We start from the raw sequence: 24018 nt of genomic DNA, 5'->3' as shown, positions 1-24018 counted from the left end.
ATTTACTTCATACAGCATATCAATGATCTTGTTGCTCAACTGAAGATTCTATTTCAAGATGAAGATAACACGATTTTATGTAGTAGCTTTTATGTTTACGTAATAATTAATGCTTGTTAGGCATTTATTAAGTGATTTATTGGTTTGTGGGTGTGGTCGAGTGCCTCATAAAGCACTCGGCTTTGCCTCGTGCTTTATGAGGCACTCGACCACACCCACAAACCAATAAATCACTTAATAAATGCCTAACAAGCATTAATTATTACGTAAACATAAAAGCAACTACATAAAATCGTGTTATCTTCATCTTTAAATAGAATCTTCAATTGAGCAACAAGATCATTGATATGCTGTATGAAGTAAATGGATGACAAAGTTTCCTTCTTCTTTACGTATATATTGCTTTTCCACTTCAGTAGGTCTTTCATATAGTCTATAAACAAACAATATCTTAGTCAATATTATCATACTAAGGATTTCAAAACTCACTAGTTCAAGCCTCAGAAATTTGATATGAAGTATTATCAACTGCCTTCTTTGTTGCAAGGCCTCAATATCTCTTTCAAGTTATAGGTGCTACTTGTAAGCTTGCATTAGAATTCCCACAACAGTTATCTTCTTTGGACTTAAAAAACAAAGCACTTAATTAACCTCTAAATATCATGCATACTTCAAGCATTTTGCTAATATTGTCATGATGTTCATTATCTCACCTTTGGGTATCATTTCAAAGTAAAACAAATATTGCATACTTTCATGATAGTTACCCTTTAATAAGAATCATTTTTAAAGAATTAATTCAAATGTAATTATAATAAATTTATACCAATAATAATAACAATAACAATGACAATAACAACAATTGTTCATTAAATGATACTGGTTACTAAATTCAAATTCATGTACATGTATGTAAGTGGCACCAGCCTTCAACAGTATCTAAATACTTCAACTTGAACCTAACAGCATCACACAATAGTCACTGTAACATCGATGTATTGCAGCCATTAATTGTTGCCGCGAGGCTTCAATGAAACCAGACAACTTTATTCGCAAACGAGGAGCACTTTCCTGCTTGAGCCAGCTCTAAGCAATGCATCTACACACCTACAAATGAATGCCTCCCTAACACAAATAGGGCTTTGGTCGTAGCCTAGGGACTCCAGGCCCTGTCCAGTCACTTTACCAATACTGCCTATGATGGTTACCAGTTTATTGGATAATAGCTCACGCACAAAAATTGCATATTTCTACACTTTATTTCAGATTGTTTCTTATTCATGATTGCTTATTTTATGTTGTCATTGCCTAAAATTGCAATAAAAATACTAAGTACCACATAGGTAGTCATAGTTAGCTCTGTTTTTTTCTGACTATTGATACTCCATCCATAACCACACCTCTTTTAATTTTCCATTCCCATTTTAATTTTTTGCGTTTTCACATTGTGTATATCCAACGACCTTTTTATGATAAAAATAAGATAATTAACAAGTTATATGTTGTTTAGTCATACAATGTTATTTACAGTTCTTGCAATAGTAACAATCATCAGAATACTTTAGATTATTATCATAGTGGTTAAGCAAAGCCCTTTGGTAAGATGCTTAGAAGAACTTTGCTGCCAAATGCCAGTATCCACCTTCTTTGCAAGAGGCCTGTATAAGTGTATGTACTGTAGTTGTGCATATTCTGGAGTCCTTAGTGCCATGACTGCACTGCAGATGGTAGTGTTAGTGAATAACCTGCAGCTAGAGTGTGAAGGACGCATATGCATACTTAACTGCAATTGAAATAAAAGCATTCAGTACTTGAAAAGTAGTAAGGGCAATTCATGGAACAAGCTGCTGTATTGCCTTTTTTGTTAACAATAGAAACATCAGCATTTTCATAAGATGTGTTTGTAAAGTCAGCATTTTAAGGATCATATGTTACTAAATTATCAATTTTAAATTTCCTAGTGTAATTCCTAGTAAAAAAACCTGACATCCAACCTTGCTAAACAATGAAACAGTGTTTGAAAATTACTATCAACAGCAGCAGGATTGTTGGTCAGTATTTTCTATTGAAAGAGCAGACTCTGCTTCTCCCACTTTGGCACTCTCTTGTATAAACTCTAGCTGTATAGAGTGTGTGGTGGCTCAGGCTCCTGTCCCCTACTCACTTGCTGTGTGTTAAGCTTAGTGTCATTGTCAGTAGTCATGATGTTTTAATTAAAAAGATGCCACCCAATTTTATTAACTTGACTATTTTCCAATTAAAAAAGCAAGATCACTTCACTTCTTTAATGGCTCAGTTGGTCCTTGAGTGTTTAATTTGGGTGAGCTGTCTGACAATTTTTGAGGTTTGCCAGATTAATAGTACAGGGTATGCTGTCAGTATGCAGTGTAGTGGTGGTTGCTATTATCTAATGATGGCCTGGTAAGTGGAATGAGCCTACAAATTTGCAAAAATGTCTTTTAACCATAGAGCAGGAACTGCTGAGGCTAAGTGACCTACTATATTTCCATTTTAAAGCAGTACAGTGAGCTAGTCAATAGACAGTCTTTGCATCAGGCCTTTGCCAATTTCAAGACAATAGTACGTAATTATAACTTACTTAAAATCTTTCGTCATCTTTATCCATTACTAAATATTGCCCAACTAGGTTATATGCTGTGTGAAATCTTTTGTCCTCTTTTTTTCGTAACTAAATATTAACCAACAAGTGAATATGTTGTTAAAACCAATGAATCTCAAACTCTGATTGACCAATAAAATTTCTACATAAGTACCAAGAGAGATTAGTTTGTGCAGGAATTTTTGTCCTTGCCAACACTCTTTTTTAACTTAGAGAGAGATCGATATAATATTGTAAATTAGTAAAGCACAATGTTTTATCACAGAAAAGATAAGATATTAAGTTAAAATGTATCTCACTATTTCTTTGTTCAAAGCTTGGAGTTGCCTGATGCCAGTAGCTCTCTGCTCCTTCAAACTGGAGGAAGCCAAATCTATCCTCCATTTTTCATTTGAGGCCATCCTCTGTCACTTGCTGACTCTGTAGGATAGTATGTCTTAAGTGAGGGCCTTTCTTGGGATTCATACATTAAACATGATCCTCCTCCATTGCAAAAAGAAACACTCTGTCGCAGAGCCAATAAGTGACCTAGAAAATTGGCACATCTAGCCTTCCCTCCACCCTCCTTATACTCTTGGCACTACAGGGTTGTCATGGTGCCAATAGGTGACCTGGGAAATTAGCAGTTGGAACTGCATGAAAGGCTGTACCACCTTGAGAAAGCGCACTGTTCATACACATACACTGCATTGGATTCTTCATAATCATGTTCTTCAATCTGGAATACATCAATAAATGGATGATAAATCTCCTTATCGAGCAGTAACAGACCGTCACACTAGAGAATGCATGAGAAACATGGTCCTGGAACTTGTGGTGGCTTAGACCAAGGACTGCAAGTAACAAAAGGTCTTTTAATACTGCCATGGTTCACTTGATGAAGACTGAGGATATAAGCTCATTTGTGCACGTAGACCTCCTCTTGATCTCCATCTTTCTGGCTTTTGGGCTTGAGATATTGTAGAACCAATCCTCTTTGTACTAGCCAAGATTTTTTTCTTTTTTGACATTCTGCTCCACTGCTTTTTTGCTTTGATCAGCTTCTTCTCATTGTCACTGCTAGCGGCTAATTTGTCCGCCTGATACTCATTGACTACATCCCATCCAAAATTGGAACGGTCAGCAATCCTGATCAACTTTTGCCTTTCTTGAATACAATTCATACCTTCCTTTATAGCATTCTTTGTCTTCTCTAAGATTACTACAGGAATGTTACCAACTTCCAGGAATTTTTATAGCTTGTAGATTCCGTATCCACCTTTTGAATCCAGCTATCTACTCATATCACCCTACAAGCTGCCCGCTTAGTAGGCACTTACAGACTCAGCGAAGATGGCCCTGCTGATTAACCTACTTTAAAGCCAAGCTATGAACAACATAAAGTCACGTCAAATGCAAGTGATGTTTATAGCCAAGAGTACCATTGGAGTTTACTCATACTCTACTTAAAAGCATGAATTTGTCTAGGTTTTTACATGTATTTATAATTACTACATGTATTTTATCATCATCATATTACTTTCCTTATCTTTAGGTCACTGATATTGGTCGTATTGCAAGTCATTATTACATTACCAGTGAATCAATGGCTACTTATAATCAGCTCCTAAAACCAACTCTCTCTCAAATCGAATTATTTCGTGTTTTTTCTCTCTCATCAGAGTTTAAATACATCACTGTCAGAGAGGTAAGTTTGGGTATGGTCTCATCACAATTTGAATTTTGTATAGGAAGAGAAACTTGAGATGGCCAAACTGATAGATACTGTTCCAATTCCAATCAAAGAGAGTATTGAAGAAGCCAGTGCCAAGGTATTATAGCTTTAATAATTAATTTCAAATAGCACATGCTGATTTACTTAATATTCATTGATAATTTTTTGCTGCTCAACACTAGGTTAATGTCCTCTTGCAGACCTACATATCTCAATTGAAGTTAGATGGGTTTGCACTAATGAGTGATATGGTATATATCAGTCAGGTCAGTTCTCTCTATTGAGGCTTTATGTACATCATGTTTTTGTTGTCAATATTTAACATTTTTCTCCTGTCTCTATTATTACATTTTTAGAGTGCTGGGAGACTCTTGCGTGCTATATTTGAGATATGTCTTCACAGAGGTTGGGCACAGTTAACAGACAGGACCCTCTCACTTTGCAAAATGATAGACAAGAGGATGTGAGTTTTGAAACACTCTGTATATAACTTTGAGCTAATTCCAAAAAGCCAATTGTGTTTAATTATTTTAAATTTCTGCAAAGTTCTGGATTTCTCAAAATGTGTGTCTGAAAAAAGTTCAATTTTATTATAATAATTTTCTGGTGGTTTCACGCTAGAACTCAACTTTCCTTAATCCTTTTCTCTTTAGGTGGCTCTCTATGACTCCACTGCGCCAGTTCAAGAAGCTTCCAGAAGATGTTTTAAAGAGAATAGAGAAAAAGGATTTTCCATGGGAAAGATATTATGATTTTGGTCACAATGAGATTGGAGAGCTGGTTCGTATGCCTAAAATGGGAAAGACTATTCATCGTTACATTCATCAACTCCCAAAACTTGAACTGTCTGTTCACATACACCCTGTTACTAGGTAGGTGATAAGTGTTATGAGGATGTACTTATAAATAAATTTACAGTATAATTGACTCTTTCCTTTACTCTATAGGTCTACATTGCAGGTTGAGTTGACTATTACTCCTGATTTCCAATGGGACGAGAAGACACATGGAATGAGTGAAGTAAGAAACATAATAAGAGATAAAAATAAATAGTCATTTATTAATTAATACATGTGTTATTTATGCAATATTGTATTATTAAGTCGGCTTATTTCTTTATTAGGCATTTTGGGTATTTGTTGAGGATGTTGATGGTGAGGTCATATTGCATCACGAGTATTTCTTATTAAAGAGCAAGTATGCTGAGGATGAGCACATTGTAAACTTTTTTGTTCCGATATTTGAGCCACTCCCTCCTCAATACTTTATTCGTGTTGTATCTGATAACTGGATTGCATCTGAGACACTATTGCCAATTTCTTTCCGTCATCTCATTTTACCCGAGAAGTTTCCTCCTCCCACTGAACTCCTTGATTTGCAGCCTCTCCCGGTCTCCGCCCTTCGTAATCAAGCCTTTGAGGAGTTGTACAGTGACAGGTTCCCTTATTTTAACCCCATACAGACTCAAGGTAACTCTAACTCTATTCATATGTAGGGTTTCCTATAAGATTTTAGCATAGTGCTCATGCAACTTCTTGTCAGTGACACTGATTGTCAAATTGCTCAAAAGTTGGGTGAAATTTGGACCTTATATATACAGCGTATTTTTACAAAAATCATAAAAGAGAATTCTCCTTTTTATAATTTTTACTGATACATATACATGTCCTTATGTTATGTTTCAACTTTTAGCTGATTCCGATCAAAATTAGTTTTTTTAATGAATTTTTAAAGTTACTCAAGAATAGGGCCAATTACCAAAGGTTATGGCCTTTTGTTTTAGGCCCAAATTCATCCAAACTGGCTGAGATAGCATTTTTCATTTTTGTAATTGTTTGATACACATACATCTCCTTATGTTTTTGAGCTGATTCTTTAATTTTAAAAAATGCCATGTCACTGTATTGTAGTACTTTTTAACTTACATTTGTAATTTTGTATGAAGCATTCTGTTTTGCTCACATAGCATTTTGTGGACAACTCTGTTCATATAATATCATTATTATTATTATTTATCAATTTTATAGTGTTTAATTCATTGTACAATACTGAAGATGATGTCTTTATTGGTGCTCCCACTGGAAGTGGAAAAACCATTTGTGCCGAGTTTGCAATCTTGAAGGCTTTCTCCAATTCTCCAGACTCTCGCTGTGTGTTTGTAACACCTAAACAATCCCTTGCTGAACTAGTAAATAATGTGTAATTTATTCTAATCTTAACCCTTTCCTCTTGTTAGTTATATGCTGAATGGAAGCAGAAGTTCAGTTTGATTAGTAAGAGGGTCACTCTATTAACTGGTGAGACCACGTCTGACCTACGTCTATTGAAAGAGGTAAGCACACAATTCACTAATTAGAATAATTAGTATATTGTGCATTTGTTAGAATATATGTGCATTAATTAGAGTGCCTGTTTTAATTGTAGTATTACTGTGTTATTATAGGGTCATGTTATAATCAGTATACCATCTCACTGGGACGTGCTCAGTAGACGTTGGAAGCAGAGGAAGAATGTTCAAAATGTGTCTCTGTTTGTAGCCGATGAGCTTCATCTTCTAGGAGGAGAGGGAGGGGTTAGTTGGTGTGGCTTAATTATTAGTATTTATTATGCTTCATGTTTATAGACCATTTTAGAGACTGTTTGTTCAAGAATGCGCTACATTTCATCACAGACAGAAAAGAAGATAAGAATAGTTGGACTCAGCTCCTCTGTGGCAAATGCTAAGGTACACTCTGTTTTACTGTGTTTTACTGAGTTTTACTAATTGTGTAGGATCTTGGTCAGTGGCTTGGTGCTGGGACTCATTCACTTTTTAACTTTCATCCCAACACAAGACCCGTTCCACTGGAGCTACACATACAAGTTAGTATTAATATTTTATGTTAACTGTTCTTATTTATGTTCTCCCTCCCTCTCATTATAGGGTTTTAATTTTAATCATACTCCATCTCGTCTCTCTGCTATGATTAAGCCAGTTTATAATGCCATCTCTGCCCACTCTCCTAAGAAGCCAGTAATTGTATTTGTACCGTCTCGTAAACAGACACGCCTCACTGCTGTTGATTTATTGACGTTCTGTGCTGCAGACTATCAGCCCAAGAGATTCCTTCACAGATCAGTAGATGATCTATTACCACACCTTAAGCATTTAAAAGATCAAGTAATTACCCATAGCTTATGTTGTACATACATGTACATCTAGTTAATGTACCTTATAATGAGTTTATGTGCATCATTTGTTATTAATGACATGTATTATAACTAATCACAGTCTACATATTTTAATTTATTTTAGATTAATGATTGTACATGTTTCTCTTATTAGTGTATATTTTTCTTAGACTCTTGTTGAGACCATAAGTAATGGTATAGCATATCTTCACGAAGGACTCACTAACATTGAGAGGAGGATAGTGCAGCAGCTCTTCTCCTCTGGTGCTATTCAGGTTCTGGTTGCTTCAAGGAACTTGTGTTGGGGAATGGGATTGTCCAGTCACTTGGTGGTTGTCATGGACACACAGTATTATGATGGACGTGGTCACAGGTAATTTCTATTCCGTTGTACTTTGTGCTGTTAATTTTGTGAAATATTTATTCAATCTTTGATCCTTGCCCCTACCTTTCTCTTACACTTATTTTTACAGGTATGTTGATTATCCTATAGCTGATATATTACAAATGATTGGATTGGCTAATAGACCTTTAATTGATGATGAGTGTAAGTATCACAATAACATACACGACATGTACATGTAGACATTCACTAAAGTGAAGTACACGTACATGTATGTACTACTCTTTTATACTAGACGAATGTAAAACATTGAAGGGGCGAGCACGAGCATACATTGACTTGCATGCATGGCCCATTGGAAGACAATTTTATAGCTTCCTACCTTTATTATTAGCAAAGAATCTCAGCTGCAATTTAAACATAATTTAACTGTATAGCTAAGCACAGTACTGCTATAGATTTATATCTGCTTTCTTAACTTCTTTTTGCTGGAGAAGTGCCTGGACAACAGATCAGTCTTATTTGCTGCAAGTAAGCTTCAGTAAGATTTGCTCGAGCTGGTTTCTTGAAAGTCACCATTTTGTTTCATTGCAACCACACCCACACCAATGAAAATATTTCATTAGAATGCTACCGCATTAGATCATTGATTTTAAATAGAGAGTAGTGTACACATAGAGTGTGACCAGAATAGGCGTGACTGGAGACGTACGTACATACATACATACAGAGGGAGGGAGGGAGACTTTGCCTGAGTGGGGCTTGCCCCCAATAAAACAAATATCTTATGCATCTATTTAAATTTTTTTGCTGGCTTCCTTGCTATTGTTGTGCTTTTTATGTTTATAATTAATTATACTTTATATGGTGTGTTAATTATTGTGGCATGTACTGTAAAGCTTGGTTCAGAATATTTGCGTTGCGACTGGAAGTGCTGTATAACGCAATGGGTAAATGCAAGAATAGAACTCAGCTCTATTTTTGCGTTTACCATTGCGTTATATGGCACTTCCGGTCGCAATCCAAATATTCTGAACCCAGCTTAAATCTAATTTACTTTGTTCTCCTCAGGTGTTGCTGTTCTTTTGTGCCAAACTTCTAAAAAAGAATTTTACAAGAAGTTTCTTTATGAGCCACTACCAATTGAAGTGAGTGTTGTATTGTATAATTATTATTACTAATATTATCTTAATGTCTTATTGACAGTCTCATTTGGATCACTTCCTTCACGATCATTTTAATGCTGAGATTGTCACTAAGACAATGGAGAACAAACAAGATGCTGTGGATTATTTGACCTGGACCTTCCTTTACAGGAGAATGATACAAAATCCTAACTATTACAACCTACAAGGTATATAAGAGAAGGGATGGAGGGAAGAAGAGAATGATGTACAAATGCCTTTATGTCAAAACTGTTTTTGCAACATGTACATGTACATGTTTATTAATTTTTATGTCATGTTTTGTATTATTTTCCATTTTAGGTGTGACTCATCGTCATTTGTCAGATCATTTGTCTGAACTGGTTGAGAGTACACTCTCTGATCTTGAGCAGTCCAAGGTTAGTGTATTGGTTTATGAATCTCTAAATTTTTCTGTTGCCCATTCTCTCTCCTCTCCATTTATTAGTGTATAGCTATTGATGATGATATGGACTTGTCTCCACTCAATTTAGGAATGATTGCTTCCTATTATTACATTAATTATACTACAATAGGTAATTGTAAATTATTTAATAGTAATATACAATTGTATCTCTCTCTCTCTTTCTCCCGTCAGAGCTGTTTAGTATGTCATTAAATGAGAAGACAAAGTTAAGAGGACTGATAGAGATATTGTGTTCAGCCTCAGAGTATGAAGATCTGCCAATAAGACACAAAGAGGATTCACTCATGAAACAGTTGCTAACTAAAGTACCACTCAAACTTACAAACATCAAGTTAGTTACTTGCTACATTTATTTATAATGTACAGTATTGCACTGAAAATGTTCATACACTGAATTGAACTGTGTATTAATGATGTATTTAAGTATTGTTGATTGTATTTAGGTACAATGATCCACATGTGAAAGCTAATTTACTCTTTCAAGCTCATCTGTCAAGGCTACAAGTATCAGCTGAACTACAGAATGATACTGAAGAGATACTGAAAAAGGTTAGAAATAATTGCAAAAATGAATTCTGCAACATAAATCTCTCTTTATTCTCTTGTTAGTCTGTTCGTCTGATTCAAGCTTGTGTTGATGTATTGAGTAGTAATGGCTGGCTGTCTCCAGCACTGACTGCCATGGAACTAGCACAAATGGTAAGTATATGTGCATGCGTTTTATGGTAATGACACAATTATGATGTTTACATTAGGTGACTCAAGCAATGTGGAGTAAAGACTCTTACTTGAAACAGTTACCTCATTTCAGCTCTAATGTCATTAAGAGATGCACTGATAAGGTAACGGCACTGTCTGGTGCAGTTATGTGATGAATTGATTAATGAGGGGCAGACATGGTGGGCGTTATGTTATGAAAAATTGCTCAATCTCAATTTTATCATAATTATTATACATGTTCTCAGCTGATTGTCATTGAATCGGATTTTTATGATTTTAAAGCTGCTTCAATAATTGCTTTAATAATTTTCTAACAAATTAAAGCTCAAATTAGAAATTAATTTAATAATGAAATATTACTTTTTCATTTGATAGGGAGTGGAATCAGTTTTTGATGTAATGGATATGGAGGATGATGACAGAAACACTTTGTTATCATTTTCTGATGCACAAATGGGAGATGTGGCACGTTTCTGTAACCGTTACCCAAATATTGAACTGAACTATACTTTAATGGATGAAGACAATATAATCGGGTAAGATAATACTCTAGCCTGTAGCTTTATACATGTACTATATACCTGTATGATTATTGTAAGTATTGTACAGGACCAATGGGTCCATTCAAAAATTTTAGTTTACATATGGCAGCATATAAAAGGTCATGCTGTGTCTTTGTACTGGCTGTTTTTTTAAAGCAAAAAATTTGGTGAAGCACTTGTGGGTCGTACTCTGTTTTGATAGTACCTAACCACCTCAAAGGAATACACAGGATACGTTTACCTGTATTGTAGTTGTAGTATTGATTGCTGTTATGATAGAGCTATGTGGAGTGTGTTATTGATTGTAAACTTGACTTCAGATTGTTCCATATTGATATACTGTACAGCATGAAATATTTGGGTAGCTGAATTTAGCATTGTATCATGTATATACATGTACATGTACATGCTCTTATGTTGTGTAAATATTTTGAGCTTGTTCTGATCGAAAGTAGATTTTTTACAGATTTTTGAATTTGCTCAAAAATCTGGCCAAAAAAACAGTACTATAACCCTATATAAGTACAGGGTCATCTCATCAGCAAAATTTCATCAAAAATGACTTTAAAAGAATTCCAATGTTTATTACATTTTCTGATCCACGTGCATGCATGTTCTTATGCTGTGTAGAAATTTTAGCTCATTCTGATCAAAATTTTTTTGCGAACTTTTAGACTTGCTCAAAAATTAGATAAATAGCCATTCACCAAAATGAAAATCTACCATTTTGAGCCATTATGCAAATGCTCAATGGCACATGGCCAGAATTGGCCAAGTTAAAACACCAATCACCAAAATTTAGTCCCTCAAAAATTTCCTGTTGTGCAGTAAGTTTATGCGGTAAAGGCAAAATTTTGATTTAGGAAAGAAAAAAAATTCCCAATCAGCGGTATTTTGTGATTAGATAGATGATAAATATTTAGGCTTTATTTCTCTTTAAATATCATTTTCTATTTTTTAGTGGTCACTCTGTTGTGGTCGATGTGAAACTTGAAAGAGAAGATGAGGAAGAAGTCTCACCTTTTGTGATTGCTCCTTTCTTTCCTCAGGTAGGCTAATAAGGTTTTACGTCACATGAGACTTGATTATACATGTATTATTTATAGCGTCGAGAAGAAGGATGGTGGATTGTTATTGGTGATCCTAAGACCAACAGGTAAGGAGAGAAAGAGATTGAGAAGACACTTTTTAACATTATTTTTTTAGTTTAATTTCCATCAAACGTCTAACGCTCCAAACAAAAGCTCGTGTCAAGTTAGAATTTACTGCCCCCCTGGCCACTGGGTCCTACAATTATACCCTTTACTTCATGTGTGATGCATACATGGGATGTGATCAGGAATATGCTATTAAAATTAATGTGAAGAAAGGAGGAGGGAGAGCTGATGAAGAGGGCATGGAAGTCAACTAACTTTATTTTTTGTATAACATTTTCTCCTAATAATAATTACGATTATTGTTAAAATGGCTGTTGTTGATGAAAAGGAAAGTAAAATGTCAAGGTAACCTGCCTAAGTGTGACCTAAGAGGAAAGACTGAAGAGGTAGCTGTGCATACTGTATAGCCTATACAGCCACACTTTACAAATTTTGGCACAAGTATGTCCATCAGTAGCATTAATCTTCTGAATCATGTGCAGTTCAAAATTTAGCAATAAAATTGGCACAGATGATTATAATAAAATAGACACTATTGTTACATTATAATGATTATGATAACTAAAAATGACAACAATTTAAAAATAATTTGTTAAAAAATAAACTACTAAAAATATTGAAAAAGACAAATTAATTTCAAATTCCTTCCTCACTCAACTATCCATTAGCTCATTCCTTGAGAGTGTGACAGCTGCAGCAGCAAAACGAGGGAAGGGAAGGCTAGTCCCTTGTAGCCATGTCAATCGACTAGGATCATAATACTCAACTGTCTCTAGATAGCGTGAGCCATTAGATCCACCCAATACATACACAATGTTACCCAATGATACTGCAGCTATGAGGAAAGGAAAGGAAGGAATGCAATTTTATGAATAGTATTGTACACAAACTCTTATGTTATAGCAATGCAAAGTCGGTATGTAAACAGTTGGTGTATGCTCTAGTTGATTTATTATAGATAAAATAAAACTTATACAAACAAGGCAAATACAAAGATTACCATTCACATTACATTCTCTTTCATCTTCCCCCTTAATTCTCTCATCTCCCTCTCCCCATTTTTACTTTACCTAGTCCAACTCTGCAGTCGTTCATTCTACAAGCTATCTGTTCCCACATGTCAGTCTCAGGATCATAGGAACTGGCTACATTGTATATCTCCTTCCCTCCCATTCCTCCACTGAAGAATATCTCTTCGCCAAGAAGACAGGCAGCTGTATACAACAACATAGACATAATATATAAATCTAGTTTGTGCAAATATGGGAATTGGGAATAGGCTTAACTTAATAATAATAATCATCTTAGGATTATGCATGTTCATGTTAAAAGTATTCTTCTTACCTCCACCAGTTCTAGGCATTTCCATTGTGGCAATCAGCTCCCACTTCTTATTGAGTAAATCGTAAACTTCAACTGATTTCAAGTCTCCACTGGAATTACTGCCACCAATAGCATATATCCTATTGTCCAGTAGAACTGCTGCTAGTTCACTACGAGCCTCTAACATTGGTGGACCAGGGCTCCATTCGTCTACAGTTGGATTATACACTTCAACACTCTTGAGGTAGATAGAGCCAGTGTACCCACCCATTGCAAACAACCGGTTGCCTACTGGTACAAGGGCTAGACTCCGTCGTGCAGTTTCAAGGTCACAGACTGGTTTCCACATCCTATCACTCGGTGAGTACTTCTCACAAGTCGTGAGAGAATATCCTAAATCATGCCCTCCGACAGCATAAAGCTCTCCTTGGAATAGTGCTACTGCTAGTCTGGAGCGTCTGAATCTCATTTTTGGCCCGTCTGTCCATTCCTTGTTGTGAGGATTGTAAAGTGTTACATCACTTAGACTGCTCCCTCCATCATCTACTCCACCCACCACACATATAATGCCCTGTACAGAATGTCTGGGTTGGGTTTTCTTTGGATTTGAGAATATCGTGACGCCAGGGTTCTTATAATACTCGTATGCATCCTTCAAATACACTTGACCTTTTGCTGATTGTAGATACGGGTTCTTTGATGCTACGTTGTCAAGAAAACGTTGGGGAGTGAGAGGGAATCGAATATGATTATAAAGAACGTCGGCATGTTCCCCTCTCTCTTCTGAGTTATGATAAATCCAGAGGGTCACTGCATGGTAAACGTCTTCTTCAGACTCCACACGAATGTCATCGCTCCTCACCAGCTCTACAATCTTTTCAAGTGAGAGCTGTAAGAACTCGTCTTCTTTTGAAACAGCAGTGAAGTTCTGAATGACAAACTGAGCAGCATCTTTGTGTAGTTCCACGAGGCTCTGTTGTAGTGCAAACTCACGTATCCCAAGACAGTTTGATGAGCAGAGTTGTCTGGAGATATAACGAGCAGTGAAAGAGACAATTTCAGTGAGTCCAAACTTATCGGCAGTTACTAGAAGATCCTGTGCTGTGTGAGGACTTACTCTGACCTAAAAATAATAAAAACAAGGATTATACTGAATGATTAATTATGGTAATAATAATAATAATAGTAATAATAATATTTGACCTTTATATGTATCATAGTGAACTCATATAACCATAGGTTATGAGTACAATGACATAACTAGAGTCCAGTGACACTATAACAATTTAATATACCGTATGGCAGTTTTTTTTTTGAGAACAAAAAAATTTCACAGATTTTTTAATAAAATTCCTGAAAATCAATTTAATATGGTGTACAAGATCAAGGTGGCTGAACAGCGATTCATGAAAATATTTCGTGAACCTTTGGATACAAGTCATTCATGAAACTAATTAGTCCTCGAAAAAACCGCTATACAATATTACTAAGGACCGAGTACTTCATAGAGACAGACATTGGCATTACATACCTGTCCAGTGTAAGCATATTCAACTATCAGTTTAACTGCTGTCGGTGTCAGGTTGTGCAGTGTAATTTCCTTCTCCTCTTTCTCTCTCATATGACTCTCAAACATAGCCTTGAAGTATGGTATGACTGCTGCCAATACGACACGGTGAGCCAATATGGCACTAGTCGGACTGTCGAAAGAGTCCACTATCATAAGATGGACGTCACAATATTGCTTCTCGTACCACAACTGTGCCATCTCTTTGAAGCATCTCTGGCTATGGTCAGTCTCCTTGTATAGGCTACAATCAGATCCTTCTTCACTCTCTTCTCTAGCTTCTCCTTCCATTGTGTCTGTCAGATAACTCAGATTTATTAAAAAATTTAAAATTAAGAAAAATTAATTATTAAAACCATAGCCTAGCTAGCTCCTCCTTTTGCGGTCATTTTACGTTTGCTGCAAGTCCATGATGGAGTTGGTGCCTAGTATTAAGTCCACAGTCTTGATCGAAGCAAATCTAGATATTGGTGATTTGGATCGTGTTCTTAGTTTAATGGGAAAATTTGGCTTTCCGGAAACAAAATGGTATAAGCTTGGACTGATACTAGGGCTAAGAAAGAATACACTGGATGCTATAGAAAAGAATCATCCTCATGATGTATCTCGTTGTATGACAGAGAGTATCTCCCAATGGTTAAGTAGAGCTGATAATGTTGATAGTAAAGGAGGAGCCAAATTGGACTCACTTTCAGATGCTCTAAGATCTATGAATGAAATTGCTGTAGCTGAGAAGTTAAGTGAGTCAACCATAACTGTGTATGAACTATGAATCTATGATCATTGTATTTTCTGTTATACATGTAGAACATCATGTTCTTATTAATATTTTTAATAATCGTCGTACTGTCCTGTCTCAGTCTCTTTGTGATTCTGTTAGTATTGCTTGGTTACTTTATGCTGAACGTATGTTAACACAAGAAGCAGTTAGTAGAGTGGTGTCAGCTAGTCCCTCTATTCCTAATCAACGTGAGGCTCTATTAACTGCTGTCAAAGAAGCTGTTCAAACTGATCCTAACAGTTTACATACATTTGCTAATCTATTGTGTACAATAAGTACTAATGTACATTTAGGACAAGCTATACTGGATGATATTAGTGAGTACATGTACTTAATCACTGGCACTCTAATTATTTTCATAGTTTCTGTGGGCGGGTTAGTGTCCTATTATACTGTATAGTTAGAATCTTTTGTGACCCAAAATTTTGTGAATTTCGCAACTTATTCAAAGTTTATAGAAATAAAATCCGTAAAAATTGATTTAATATGGTTCAAGATGGCCAGAAGGCAGAAAATTGTAAAAATTAAAACCATGGAATAGATTTTTAGATGAATTAGTGAATTTTTGGGCCGTAAAAATTTCTCATTATACAGTACAAAATATATAGCACTTCAATTTAGTAGGGTTATATTTTAGTGAATAGAAAATCAACATCAAAAATCATTAATATGCATGCTCTGTAATACATGTGCACACACAGCCACTTCTACTTTTATAGGAAAATCTTCAAATAACTTTTACTGATGCTGTTCAGTATATATATCCTATAATAATGGCAACTTTTTGTTCTTATATCTTTAGATAAGTATTTTTCTACTCCTGAGGTGTGTGTTGTTCCTAATGAGACTATTAAAGATCATGATATACACGTAGTTCCACAAGGTATAACGCGTATATAAAATGACAATACATTCATTAATTATCTAGGTATTGATGAAACTAATTAGCTACCAAATTGTACACAATCCAATATGTATTGTATCATTATGCCAGTTTTACATTTATTGACCTTCTCTGTTGTAGATAGTACTGATACTGGAGCTAATAATTCTACATGTAGTTCATTTTCACAACCTGTACTACCTCAAGGTAGTATTGATTTTATTTAATACAATATTAATAATGAAACTATTTTTAGTTGAAGTGCCTGTTCCTCAACATTTATTTGTGGAGTATAGCTCAATAAGAGCTTCTTACACAAGGATGTTGTATAATGTTTGCAAGTTTTTAAAGAGAAAATTGGACTTGGATGACATCAAAGAATTCCTGTCTTGCTATAGCACTTCCCTTAGTAAAAAAGTAGAGCAGTGTTCAGATTTATCTAGCATCCTTCGTCATATTAAAGATGAATGCTCACTGACTAACATTGAACTACTTCATAGCATAGTAGAAGAAATGGAGATAACTGAAGCAAGGGAACACATTGAGACATATAGAGCTGAGTTAAAAGAATTCTACAAATCAATCTCAGTTAGTCTTTGTCTAGACAAAAGATTTGACTCTGTTTCTCATCTGAAATGTGAAACAGTTACTTTTATTTTTGACTGGAAGCCTGAGGAGCACGTCCTGCAGGATATCAAGAGCATTTTATCTAAAGTGTCCGGTAAACTACTGATCATTAAGTTTATAGGCTCCTCCACTTCAATATCTATCACTTGCTCCTTTCCTTTCTCTGATGTTGAGTTTACTGTATTGAAGATGATAGAGAATATTCATATACTAATGGGACAAGGATTAAAGAAACTGACTATTGGTAACTTAATATTATGGAGGAGACAAAGTGTTAGACTAAAGGTACATAGTTTTAATATTGTTTTATAAGTATTGTTTTGTATAGGAACACAAGGATCAAGACTTACTACAACATACTGATGTCAGTTAATATAATCATTCCTTTATTAGCCACATTATAGTACCTGTACATTGTACTAATGTGTTCTGTTAATTGTTATGTGTTAATTATATGTACAGGTTATTTCTTATATTATACTTGAAGAAGCTGGATATAAACTAAGAGATGCTATCAATAGTAAAAAGAAGGTATGTCATACTACCAAACTGTGTAATGCAATCTTGTATGTATAGGAAACAATTGAATTGAAACAAGAAATATCAATGACTCAAGTACCTAAGGTTAGAAGTTTATTCTTCAAATTTCTTTGCATGATACTTGACTCGCTCTTAATTGATAATATCCAATGGTTGATGTAATGTATCAAATAACAATGTATTATTACTAGGAAAATTTTTTGTCTGTTCAAAGTGATACTGAATCAATCAAAAAAGTTGAGGTATAGACATACATACATGTACCGGTATCTCACTATTCTATATTATTAATAGGAAGAACAACTTGATGAAGAGTTGACTGTATTGAGGTCTCAGTTTAATGAGGTACAAAAAGAAAACAAGGAATTATCAGACAAATTATCAAAAATGAAGGTTGATTATTTGAGATCACTTACTAGTAAAACTGATTCAGGTTAGAGTAGTTTTATTAATTAGACTAATAATTATAATAATTAATTAAAGCTGCTAGTAAAGTGAGAAGAGGAATGGCTTTTGAAATTGATGACTGCAAATTTCATCTTGAAGCAATGGCAAAACCAGACTATCTGCCATTAGTAGATAATAAAAGAATAATAGAGAAATTACAAGAAAGAATAACATTAATGAATATGGAACTAATTACTGAAAGAGAACACATTGAGAAGATTATGATTGATATTAAAGGTTTATTGATAATGTTTGTCATCATTTGATTGTTGATATTTGAATAGATCATTTGAAAGAGGCTGAGGATAGGCAGAGAGAAAAGGAAAAAAAAGAAATTGAAAAAGAAATACACAAAGTAAGAGTGAGACAGACTATAAGGGCATAGTGTACTCACCCTAACTAAGGCCTCAGGTGGTGCATTGTTTAGAAAGGAACACTTATCATATATCAGGTAATTTTCATTGGAGAAAATTTTCAGATAAAAAATTCATGCATTTTTATTTTTGCACGGTAGTTTCTTCCCAATTTTTAAGATTTTATAAAGGATCCTACACAGCACCTCTGTTTGAGAAGCTAACCATGTTTATTAGACTGTCTGCCACTTGCCGTGGGAGAGATACTTTGAAAAAACAAAGCAGCACCATTTTATGACTATAGGGCCATGTGTCTTGAGTCTCTTGACAATGCATGTGGTATTCACACAAAACTTTGCAAAAAATTACACGTGAATAAAAATTAATTTTCATGAATTTTAATTGCACACACCGCCATGCATCCAAAAATTAAATACAAACAAAAATTACCAGATATACAATGTGAAATGTTCCAGGAGGTACATGTTTAGAGAGATTTTTAACAATGTAAGCAATGCTGTGTACACCTGTAAGCAAAATTGAGCTGTTACAATGCACTTCAAAAATTGACAATCTTGACCATGAGGTGAACACTCAATAGATTATTAAAGCCATGCAGAGGTGCAATAGTTAGGAGAGTACCTTATTTAGGGCTGGCTTGGTACTATTTTACTTTTATTTTGTAGATTTATATATGTGGTTATCATCCAGTTACTGGTGAGTTAAAGAAGTCAACGCTTAGTGTACATAAAGATGAATTGCTACCCACAATACTAGATAAAGCTTATGAGGTTTATTATTTTTAGTTGCTCTATTCTCTTATTTTTTTCTTTTTTTTATTAGTTAATGGAATTAGCTCCTCTTATTCCTATGGAGAGATGTCGTTTAGTTAAATATAATTATTGGTCTAAAGTAATGAATCAGTCCTTTGATCTTGATGAGGTTAGATATCCTACTGTATAGCGGGAAATTTTGGAGGGAATTAAATTTGGCGAATTTGGCGTTTTGATAGCCATTCGCCAAAATTAAACCCGCTATTTTGAGCCATTATACGCATGCTCAATGCATGGGGCCACCAATTCGCCAAATTGAAATCTGCCAATCACCAAAATTTAGCAATTCGCCAAATTTTAGTCCCTCCAAAATTTTCCGCTATACGGTATTGTTATCAGTAATTATTTTATTATTAAATTTAGTTTCATCATCAAACTATTGGACAAGTTGTTGGGAGAGCTAAATACTTGTTTTTAGAAACTCGTAAAAGAAATGAAACTTTTAAGAAATACAATGATGGAGGTTTGTGTGATTTTTTTTACCATGAAAATACATGTACATGTATATAGGTATTAATCTAAAGATATCAGTGGTTGATCTGTCAACTGGTAAAGTAGAACCAGCTAAAATAATGAGAGGTGAAGAAGGTTGGACTGTTGAAGAATTAAAGCAACATATAGGAGAAGTAAGAGGAAGGATATACTTTAATTTATATCTTTCTTTAGTTTCTTAACATCCATTCATCATGTATGAGAGTAGTACAAGAGTACATGTATAATTACTTGGGAGGCACTTCAGTCCGTAATATCACTGATACAGGAAGTTTTAAATTAGGGAAGATACTCTATGGAGGAAACAGTGTTAGTTCATAGAATATAGAATCAAGTATTATCATGTAGTATAATGAAATATTTGCATGTGTATTAATTGTAATTTCAGGCTTTCAAACTACCATTGGTATATTTACCCTATACACAAAATTAAACACCCACAGCTTCATTTTAATATTTTGAATAGTGCCATGATACATTTAATTTAACCTTGTGAAGATCAATTCTATCCTTACAAAATTTTCACATATAGGGTGTATTGGCAGTTTCAATTTATACAAAACTGTCAGTTCTTAGCTAATATTTCATTTTGTATGGTAGCAATATTCGCTTTTATTTAAGAGTTTAAGGAATTTTAATTATTGCTATTTGCAAAAAGCATCATGCACTTCTATAGTACCTTCTTTTTCCATTTTGTTGCACTTCATTGAATTAGTAGCAAAATTGATTATTAAATGGGTAGGCTGGTAAATGCTGACAGGTACTTCTTTGGTCTTTTGGAGGTCTTAGATCAGCAAAGCTCCACACAGAAAGTATAGCATCAATTACAGTACCCATTTTGCCTTTATGCAACAAAATGAAGGAGGAAGAAAGCTAAAGAAAGATGTTACTGCAATTAATACTTCATTTCGTTGAACTATTATTTTATTCCTCTTTCCTCCTCCTCCTCCTCTCTGACGTACACTCAGTTGCTGTATGCATCATCAGATCCTGAAGATTATCAAAAGGAATTTGAAGATAGCTTGATGTACAGATATGTTGATTTTCACATTCACTCAATACTACTGAACGTTACAATACCCCCTGGACCTAAAACCTTACCCACTATAACTAATAGACCTGAAGGAGGAATATTAATGAAAGTTATATCAGTAAATGAAGATGATAATGGAAACGAAAGAAGTAATGATAAATATTACCTTGTATTATAATGAAAAAGTTATGCATATTATTGTTCAATGCAGAGATACAGATACAGATTTATAATAAAATAACCTTAGCTCAATTTAAGGAGGAGCTAGTTCCACTGATTGGTGTATCACCTACTGGTTTTATAGTGTATCAAATCGTTGATAATGAAAGATATGAAATGAAGGAGCTGGATAGGACAATGAATATTAAACCTGGATCAGAGGTAGTTTAATGTGTCTTGATTCACTTCTTTTTCCATTATATCTGCATGTACTATGAGTATGCTGATAAAGCACACGTCTCTTTATTATGTCCTAGTTGACAGTAACACTGGGTAGATCATTAGGAAGAGGAGAGTACAGAATCAAATTATATTTGTTACAAGTTAAAAATACAGAGGTAAGAAATACTAATCGTTATAATTTCATATTTTATTTTATTCTTAGTTTTGTAAATATATGATGGAGTCTATTGTTGCTAAGGATACACCAGTGAGAGAATTTAAGAAAAAGATTATTAAAGAAGCAAAAGCACAAGAAATTGACTGTGTCCTTGAATTAGACAAGTAAGTACATCCACTCATGCAGCAGTATTGCAGCTTTTGTCAAGTGTTGGCCAAAGACCCTGTATTATAGTACAGGGTATTGGAACCAAAGTCACAAGGAGAGAATTCTCCATTTTTATAGCTAATTTTTTTTCTGATACATATAAATGTCCTTATTGCTGTGTCTCAAATTTGAGCTGATTCCAATCAAATTTGGATTATTTAATGAATTTTTAGAGTTGCTCAAAAATTGGGCCATCAATCAAAGACTATATGGTTTTAGGCCAAATTTTCATCAAAATGGCTAGGAGAGAATTCTCCATTTTTTAATTTTTTTTTATGCATATACATGCCCTTATGCTGTGTATATCAACTTTAAGCTGATTCCAATAAAAACAAAAGTCGTGGCAGCCATTTTGTTTGGGGGTGAATTCTACTTACCTTAAAGCCACTTATTTTTAAGTAGACAAATATTTGTGATTTGTTAATGGTATTGATTTAATGTGTACTAATTTTTGTGATTTAGCTCATTTTTCAATTAATAACTATTAATAAACCTAAATTATTAATAAATGCGAGTATTAATTTTTGCGATTTTAAAGCCACTCGCAAAAAACGCAACAAATTAGTACTCGGAAATAATAGTGGCCTTAAGGTAGTAATGCTACCACATTACTAATTATGAATTTTAAATTTGCTCCAAAAATCCATGTACATGTACTGTATTGTAGTGCTTGTCAGCTCAAGGATGCTGTTTAGCTCACTTAGCATGCTTTCTGAGTGCACATCATGTGACCATCTGATGACTATCATGCTTATTGTGTAGATTGAGATTACGTAACAAGAATGGAGTGTCCCCTGGTAGAGTATATCTTGATGATCAACACATTTATGATACTAGTAATAAAGGGGAAGTGTATGTGGAACTATTGAAAGGTCAGTAGATCTTGGTATTTTCAGGTAAAAAGTATACTCTAGTGATGCATTTCTAGTAAGTTTAGTACTAATTCATAAGTCATTTTCTATATTAGGGCCAGTGAAGGATAATTATAGACAGACACAAGTGTATGTTATAAGATGGCGTCCATCACAATGTTCATTTGATCCAATAGAAGAAATTATACTGGATGATACTAGGCAAATTATTGAAAAGGTATTTTTAACGAATGATTTAATTACTTTGTATTGTCTTTTCGACTTTGAGATCAAGGAACCTCAGTAGCAATAGATTTGATAACATTCTCACTTCCTGCCAAGTGCATGCATGGAGAGTTGCGATATCAAATTTATCACACATACTGGTTTCTCCATAGAAATAAAAAAATAGATCCAATGCATAACTGATTAATTCAATACCTAGGCACTGTGGATTAATTACCTTATAAGGGGTTTTTATGGTTGCAAATTTTGTGGATTCCTACCTGATTTACAAAAATAAAATCCGCAAAAATCAAATTAGTATGGTACTGCATTGTACACATGGTAGCACGAATTGGAATTTTAGTAGATTTTGCGAAATAATTATAATTCCCTCAAAAAAAACCACTTATACAGTAACTGCATGGGCTAGTACTAGCATGATATCATTGCAGTAATCTATTGTATGTTACAATACTTTAATATTATGTACTCTTGATATTAATAATCATAAAATAATAGAACTGTGAGTATTCACATTGTATGCTGTAGTCTACATGTAGCTATTAAGGTTTGAATTAAAAGTATATTATTGTTGTTGTTATTTTACAGCTGTCAGAATTAAGTGGAGTTCCTGTTGAGTATATCTATTGTGTAGAGGTTATTTATTGATATTAAAACATAATTATCAATTACTCTTAGACATTATTATTTCCAGTTGTATCATGTCTTGATATTGAGAACAGGGTGTTGAATTGGTATTCCATCACTTCGCGCAAATACCCATTAAGAAAATTTGGTGATGGATGTTTCATATATTACAAGTACTAATGAACACACACACATACCCATTGTGTATATACACATGCGCACACACTTTCATACACCTCTTATTGTTTATAATTATTTAGAGACAATAGAGAGACAATGAAAGAGTTAACAGATAAAGAGAGATCAGAAATACAAGAGGCAGAGGAAGCAAGGTCAGTTTCACCATGTACATGTACAATCAGTTAATGGTACTGTATAATGAATTACCTGTAATGTATACAGTATTGTATTGTACACAACTAGAACTACAACTAGGCTTGTTGTGATGAGTTAATGGTGTATTCTTTAATTTTTAACAATTGTGCAGCCTTTATTTAATTTCATTGATGTACAATTACCATTAGTATATGATGCTATATAAAAATACCACTTTCATTTATCATTGTATAGGTTGGAGTCTTGGAGAAGATTATGAAATACAATTATTATTACTTTGACTGAAAGTGGTATTTGAGTTTTTTTTAATACAGCAGTTTTCAAATTTTCACCATGCATTGTTTGTCAATTATTGTTCATTAAAGTTAAAAATTTTACATAATTATGACAGCATTGCTTATATCTTTTGTGATTTAACTTTTGTAATAATTAGAC

General features: G+C 34.2%; 2 protein-coding genes across 2 annotated transcripts; one reads left to right on the top strand and one right to left on the bottom strand.

Annotated features, from left to right (window-relative positions):
* Positions 1–4158: 4158 nt before the first annotated feature.
* On the top strand, positions 4159–12239 carry LOC100638713 (U5 small nuclear ribonucleoprotein 200 kDa helicase-like). The gene is made up of 27 exons (XM_019993389.1): positions 4159–4307; positions 4351–4431; positions 4517–4600; positions 4691–4797; positions 4988–5206; positions 5282–5354; positions 5458–5803; positions 6362–6522; positions 6571–6666; positions 6778–6906; positions 6958–7059; positions 7107–7196; positions 7258–7494; positions 7676–7878; positions 7979–8052; positions 8920–8996; positions 9055–9202; positions 9336–9412; positions 9481–9568; positions 9631–9790; positions 9903–10008; positions 10069–10158; positions 10215–10301; positions 10555–10715; positions 11683–11770; positions 11828–11877; positions 11928–12239. The coding sequence occupies exons 1-27, from the start codon at positions 4206–4208 to the stop codon at positions 12130–12132; spliced, it is 3441 nt and encodes a 1146-aa protein (XP_019848948.1). The 5' UTR covers positions 4159–4205; the 3' UTR covers positions 12133–12239.
* Positions 12240–12371: 132 nt separating this feature from the next.
* LOC100638584 (kelch-like protein 3) lies at positions 12372–15087 on the bottom strand. Its single transcript, XM_003384255.3, has 4 exons — positions 14733–15087; positions 13223–14324; positions 12949–13092; positions 12372–12713 (listed from the first exon to the last, which is right to left on the bottom strand). The coding sequence occupies exons 1-4, from the start codon at positions 15057–15059 to the stop codon at positions 12532–12534; spliced, it is 1755 nt and encodes a 584-aa protein (XP_003384303.1). The 5' UTR covers positions 15060–15087; the 3' UTR covers positions 12372–12531.
* Between the last annotated feature and the right edge of the window lie 8931 nt (positions 15088–24018).

Source organism: Amphimedon queenslandica, unplaced genomic scaffold, assembly GCF_000090795.2.
Source record: "Amphimedon queenslandica unplaced genomic scaffold, v1.1 AMPQUscaffold_13496, whole genome shotgun sequence".
NCBI classification, from domain to species: domain Eukaryota; kingdom Metazoa; phylum Porifera; class Demospongiae; order Haplosclerida; family Niphatidae; genus Amphimedon; species Amphimedon queenslandica.
The sequence above is the reverse complement of the archived record's forward strand: the minus strand, read 5'-3'. Positions and strand labels throughout refer to the sequence as shown.

Excerpts from the sequence above, each read along its gene's own strand:
- LOC100638713 (XM_019993389.1), top strand. The coding sequence starts at position 4,206 with ATGGCTACTTATAATCAGCTCCTAAAACCAACTCTCTCTCAAATCGAA. Across the intron at positions 7,879-7,978 it reads TATGATGGACGTGGTCACAG|GTATGTTGATTATCCTATAG; the intron begins GTAATTTCTATT and ends TTATTTTTACAG. Across the intron at positions 11,878-11,927 it reads GGTGATCCTAAGACCAACAG|TTTAATTTCCATCAAACGTC; the intron begins GTAAGGAGAGAA and ends TTATTTTTTTAG.
- LOC100638584 (XM_003384255.3), bottom strand. The coding sequence starts at position 15,059 with ATGGAAGGAGAAGCTAGAGAAGAGAGTGAAGAAGGATCTGATTGTAGC. Across the intron at positions 14,325-14,732 it reads AATATGCTTACACTGGACAG|GTCAGAGTAAGTCCTCACAC; the intron begins GTATGTAATGCC and ends TATTATTTTTAG. Across the intron at positions 12,714-12,948 it reads CGACTGCAGAGTTGGACTAG|CTGCAGTATCATTGGGTAAC; the intron begins GTAAAGTAAAAA and ends CTTTCCTCATAG.